Source organism: Propithecus coquereli, unplaced genomic scaffold (assembly GCF_000956105.1).
Source record: "Propithecus coquereli isolate 6110/MARCELLA unplaced genomic scaffold, Pcoq_1.0 Scaffold244, whole genome shotgun sequence".
In the NCBI taxonomy this organism is placed as follows: Eukaryota; Metazoa; Chordata; class Mammalia; order Primates; family Indriidae; genus Propithecus; species Propithecus coquereli.
Window position 1 is genome coordinate 1203096 of NW_012147997.1, and position 6566 is coordinate 1209661.

The following is a 6566-nucleotide window of genomic DNA, read 5'->3' on the forward strand; positions in this document are numbered from 1 at the left end:
GGACAATCTGGTATTTTTTAGTTTATTCCCTTTATGGAGATAATAAAAATTGATCCTAAATCTGTTATCTATTGTTTTTAATGCTTCTTTTGTTGATATATTTGTTCCATGAATTTTTAAAATTTAACTTTAAATGATATGCTTTGGTATTCCTCCATGGAAAACTGAAAAGATGTACATATTTTTATTGCACTCCACTTTTTCTTATCTATAACCTATTCCCTTTTTAAAATACATTTTTTTGGCCGGGCACAGTGGCTTGTGCCTATAATCCTAGCATTCTGGGAGGCCGAGGCAGGAGGATCGCTTGAGCTCAGGAGTTCGACACTAGCCTGAGCAAGAGTGAAACCCAGTCTCTACTAAAAAGAATAATTAGCTGGGTGTGGTGGTGTGCTCCTGTAGTCACAGCTACTCAGGAGGCTGAGTCAGGAGGATCACCTGAGCCCAGGAGTTTGAGTTTGCTGTGAGCTAGGCTGTTGCCACAACACTCTAGCCCGGGTGACAAAGCAAGACTCTGTCAAAAAATAAATAAATAAATAAAAATTGAACAGTAAATTTTATTATTTTTTTGGTCCTATAGAAAATTGACTTTTAACCTTGATTCTATTTCTTAAATTCTCCATACAGATAATATTTATTAACTCCCTGCTAAGAAAAATGAAGAAATAAATATATACACATTTCTTCTCATGTTCCTGCCCTCATCCATATTTCACAACCTCAGTGCCTTGACTTTTCCATTTTTTATAATATTACTATAACCCTGAGAAACAACTGGAATAGTCTCACCAGCATTCTTATCTAAGTATTTCATTGTTCCTCTGATTGTAAGCAAACGAGAAGGGATAAGTGACATCAGTTACTAACCAATTTAGTTAATGAAATTTGAGACTTGTAAACTGACAAGGTGTAGATGAGCTTTCTGGACTTTGAGTTGATGCTGTAATGGGATGAGACTTTGGGGGACGATGCATTTTGCATGTGGACATATGTGAATTTGGAGGACCACAGAAAAAACTGTGGTAGTTATAACAATAGCCTCTCAAAGTTCACATTAGAATTCCTGAAACTTACCTCACATGGCAAAAGGGACTTTGCAGATATGAGATGATCACAGAGATTGAAATGGAGAGATTACCCTGGATTGTCCAAGCAGGTCTAATTTAATCACATGGCCTCTAAGAATGTAAAGAGAGATGCAAAAAGATATCCTCTGAGAAGGGCCTGACCCACTATTACTGGCTTTGAAGATGGGAGTAAGAGGATCCCTGAGATAAGGAATGTGGGTGGCCTCAGAAGTTGGGAACAGCGCTCAGTTTACAGCCAGCAAGAAAATGGGGACCTCAATCCTTCCATTGCAAGGACATAAATTCTACCAACAACTCTAATTAGCAGTAAAAAAAAAAAAAATCTCCTTTAGGACTTCCAGGAAAGAACATAGGTCTGCCAACAACTTGATTTTAGTCTTACGAGACCGTACCTGATTTCTGATATACAGAACTATAAAATAATACATTTGTGATTGTTCAAGAAAATAAATTTGTGGTAACTTATTAAGGCAGAAATAGAAAACCATCTGTTTAGATCAATTTCATAATTCTTCCCCTATATTAAAGGCCTTCCACTCTGAGACCATGTAATCTCTACCTACTTCTTGAACACATCAGGATCCTACAAGCAAGGAGAAAGGGGTGGTTGGCAGGGAGAATGGCAGTGATCGGTGCCTGCCACAAATGACTAACCCTCTTGATTTGGTTTAAGTCTCTAGTCTTATGTCTCAGACTTCTACCTCATGCTTTATGATCCAGCAGTTTCCAGTCTGTGGGACAGATGATCTTCTGCTTCTATGTTCTTGGTAATTCTGTTCCCTCTGCCCGGAACACTCCAGCCCATTACACCTAATATTCAAGAAATGAGTGCTTGAATTGTGCATTCTTAGTAAGAATCTTCCTGAATGGCAATTATAGACACAAACTTTTTATACTTCACATTATGAAAGGCTTGAAAAGTACACCAAAGTAGAGAGAATATTATAATGAATCCCCATTAGCCATGATTCAGTTTCAATAATCAACATTTCCATCTATATTTTTAAATCAGCTAGGAAGTAGCGATTTATTCCCACAGCTGGCTGACCTCTTGTCAACAGGCATTGTTTGATTTCTACCTAAGGTGAGGACATAGATTTAGTTCTCCAGCATCTTAGGTCTTGTGAACTTTAAGAGCAATAATGACAAAGCCACTCTCAGAAGCAGCCATTAAGTACTAGCAGTGACCAAGATAAGAGAAAAATCCTACCACAGACTAGAACCTGAAAAACATTCCGTAAGTGTCCGAAATGGCCACCATATGGTATAGGACTTGCTTAGCAAGGGCAATTCTGGCCACTTAAGGCTTAATTCAAGAGAAAGGGTTTTGTTTTTGTTTTGTTTATATTTAATGGCTCACTTCAGTGTTAGCAATAGAGAAAATGTGTCCCTTCTGTTTTACATAAATCGCACTGACCGCAGAATGTTTGAATTCATTTAACCCAAAACAAAAACAGAGGAGTGACGATCTTTTTGGAGTTTCAGGGCTGTTCGTTCCCAGCGCTGTAAGTAGGACCCGACCTTTCATAGCCCCCGCACTGCGGGAAAGGCTCTCCCACCGAGGAGGAGTGGGCGGTTGGGGGCGGGGGGGACCAGAGGAACTCCATCTTGAAACTAGATCTCAGGCAAAGAAACACACTTTAAAAGGAAGCAGAACGAAAGAACAAAGGCTTGAACCCTGGGCCTGATTAGAGACTTGACCAAGAGAACAATAACTAACGGTTCTCAGCCTCCCTCTCATTCCCTCCCGCGCAGAGGAGAGAGGTCCCGAACTACACTTCCCAGAATGGAAAGCGGTGAGGCGGGGCTAAAGAAATAGCGTAGTTTTGCCTCGAGCTATGTTTGATTATAAACGCCATTCCTTCTCCGTGGCTTTCCTCCACCTCAGTCTGATTGGTTGGGCAGTCCGTACGTGGGCGGGCGGATCGGTCGTCACAGGCAGAGGTTGAATGGAGGCGCTCCGCCCCGCGACCTGGTGGTAGATGAAGTCCTTGCTCTGGTCGGAGCGGTAGCTTCTCCCGCTGCCTCCGAGAAAGCGGAACTACATTTCCCAGTGGGCGGCGGGAATGCCGGGCGGCGTGGGGGCGGGGCCTCACGTCTGGTACAGTCATCCCAAGCCTTTTCGGTGGGACTGTGATGGCCGGAGAGATGACGATCTTAGGTTAGTGCCCGGGGGTCCCTGTTATTGTCGCTGGCGTCTAGGCGGTTTGAGGAGGCCGCATGGGCGGGGGTGGTTGTCTCACTTCCTGGATCCTGTTGGCGCAGCAGGAGGAGAGTCGGAAAGGTGACTTAGACGCGGTTTCTGGCTGTTCGGAGCGGGTGGGGTTGGGGCCGCCTCTAGGCCCAACTAGGCCAAGGTAGGGCCAGCGACGACCAGTTGCGTACATCCGTGGGATGTCGGGCTTAGGGAAGCGTTCTTTGTACAGAACCTCGGTTTTGAACTGTTGGGTGAATTGGGGACTTTGGAAGGCTACAAGAGTGAGCATCTCCAGGACCCCTTCGTGGAGGAAGGGGGAGGAGCAGCAGCAGCATCTGGAGCTGTAGACTCCGGGGATGCTGAATTTGGAGGGATTGAGGCCTCTTTGATGTATTGCCCAATGCTGATGCTCTTCCCACCACATGAGGCTGGGAATTACCCTTCCCTTGCCTAGAAGGTGATAAAGCACTTCTGAAATTTTGGCCGTAGGTGCAAGAGGAAAGTGGTATAGACACTTGGTTTCATGTCTTTGAATTGTGTGTTGATGAAGATGAGCCAACAGTTAGTAACACAAAGTTCTACAAATTTACATTTTGAGTCACATGTAACATGAGTGGACACAGGTATATAACAACAGCTTCCTGAAAACAAAGACAAGATAAATTCTAAATTCATAGTGGCATCTTCACTGTGTTTACGATTTATGTATCATTTGTTCCTATTCGTTTTTTTTTTCTCTCTTTAATTAATATTTGTTGAGCATCTGCTCTTCCTGGCGTGGGAGATACGACAGTGAACAAAACCTGTCTCCAAGGAGCTTGCGTATATATTGCCATTAGGTGACATGTGCTTCTTCTCCCCTAATTATTACCTCGGCAAGAACGATGTCCTTAGTTTATACTTAAATACATGAAAAGTTAACTGTGTTCTGTTATGAAGTGACAGTGTAATACCTAAACAATTTTCAAAATTATTTTATGCAATTTACCTATTTAATCCTTTTGAAAAGGAAAAGGAGGGGAAATACAAAAATGAAGAGTTTTAGCCTTACAATAACAAATTTTTTGTTGTGTAAACAGTAATAATGAGTTTCTTTTTATTAATGATAATTAAGCTATTTACAAAGCCATAAGTTCTAAATATGAATTAATCAATAAAATTGGATTATGTCCAGCTTTTACTCCAGATGAATGGTGTTTCCTGTCAGCATCAGCACAATTAACAAAATATTTTTACATTTTATTCCTTTTTTCATCCATTAATGAACTACACAAACAGAGTTACAGAGTTTCGTGGCGTTTTTGTCATTACTTCATTTTTAGTTGTAGTATAACTTATTTTCATTATGAAAAACTTGATGTCTGAGAGAAATGTTATTCTATAACAAAACAGTTTTAGATTTATGTTTTCAGTCTTGTTTCAAAGAGTGGTATTAAAGGAACTTTGCTATAGTAATTTAACATACTGTACTAGTTTGTTAAGATATATCTTTTAATTTGACTGTATTTCAGGATCAGCTGTTTTGACTCTCCTGTTGGCTGGCTATTTGGCACAACAGTATTTACCATTGCCTACTCCTAAAGTGATTGGTATTGACCTTGGCACCACCTATTGTTCCGTTGGGGTGTTTTTTCCTGGTACAGGAAAAGTAAAGGTCATTCCAGATGAAAATGGGCATATCAGCATACCCAGCATGGTGTCTTTTACTGACAGTGATGTATATGTGGGATATGAAAGCTTAGAGCTGGCAGATTCAGATCCTCAAAACACAATATATGATGCCAAGAGATTCATAGGCAAGATTTTTACCCCAGAGGAGCTGGAGGCTGAAATTGGTAGATACCCATTTAAGGTAAGTGATTAATCTAAAATTTATCTTAATATTGGTGTATTGTTTAAATTAATGCTTTGGCTTCACATTACAAAACATTCTATCTCAACTGGCTGAATCTGCATGGAAGTTATATTATCTCACATAACAAGAAATTTCACAGCAGCTCTGGGAGTTAATTCAGAACTCCCCAGTGCTATCAGAAACTTAAGATCTTACTATGTTCTTGTTCTCCCATCCTCAGAGTGTCTATTTAGGTCTTTCAAGGTGGTAGGAAGGTTGATGAAGCCCCATTTACTATAGATACATAGATATTCTGTGTGTGTATGTGTACATATTTGTATACATAAAAGAGATCATACCAGGTATGCTATTTTATAACTTATTTGAAACTCAACAATATGCCATGGACAATTAGTTAATAGGTTCACATCGTATCTTTAATGATCTCGTGGAATGACTATTCCATTATTTAATTGACTAGTCTCTATCATTATATCTTTTTTTCCTGGTTTTCACCAATGTTGGAGGTTCAGGGAATATCCTTATACACATATCTTTGTATATTTCTCTGAACTCTTTCTAACAAATTCTAGAAGTAGAATTGCTAGGTCAAATGTGTACATATTTTTTAAGGCTTTTGATTGATGTTGCCAAGTTGTACCTATATCTTCACTAATTATTATTTTTTAGTCTTCGCCAGTTAGACTAGTGAAAAGCGATATCTTGCATTAATTTTCATTCCTTCGATTTCTGGTGAAATCAGATTTTGTAGAAATTTATGAGTATTTTTTGATCCAGCAATCCCATTTGGGCATCTACCCAAAAGAACAAAAGTCGCTCTATGAAAAAGACACCTGCACTCGAATGTTCATAGCAGCACAATGCACAATTGCAAAGATGTGGAAACAACCAAAATGTCCATCAATACATGAGTGGATTAATAAACTGTGGTATATGTATACCATGGAGTACTATTCAGCTTTAATTTTCTTTAGTGATCCATTTTTCGTTCCTCGCCCTATTTTCTTTTGGTGTCTTTCTTTTTTCCTTAATGACTATAAAATACTTCTGTTACACATTTTTGTTATTTTTCCCTTACTATTTTTTTAACTGATGATATATTATTTTATTTTTGAGCTGTCAAAGTTTTAAATTTTTATATGGTAAAATGATCTCTTAATAATTTTTTTAAATTGGTTTTAGAATCTTACTGTGCTTACTATGACCTTTCCCATCCTATACACTTGTTTTTTTTTTTCTCTAGTCTTTTTATGTGAGTATTTGTTGGGTTGGGTTTTGCTATTTTTTTTTCTTTTGAACGTTCAGACCTTTTTCCATGTAGGGTTTTTCTTGTAAGGAATGAAGTGGGATTCTAAATAAATTAGTTTAAAAATAATTAGACAGTATATCAGTGCTGCTTATTGAATAACCCTATCCATAAAAATTC

The 6566-nt window shown here is 39.0% G+C and overlaps 1 protein-coding gene across 1 annotated transcript in view; it reads left to right on the plus strand.

The window, feature by feature from the left end:
• The first annotated feature begins 3132 nt into the window (after nucleotides 1-3132).
• Nucleotides 3133-6566, plus strand: part of HSPA13 (heat shock protein 70kDa family, member 13) — a 14157-nt gene continuing 10723 nt past the window's right edge. Inside the window, exons 1-2 of the mRNA XM_012646515.1 lie at nucleotides 3133-3249; nucleotides 4797-5137. Coding sequence (XP_012501969.1) covers nucleotides 3225-3249; nucleotides 4797-5137 — 366 coding nt within the window. The 5' untranslated portion in view covers nucleotides 3133-3224. The remainder of the gene's footprint in view (nucleotides 3250-4796; nucleotides 5138-6566) is intronic.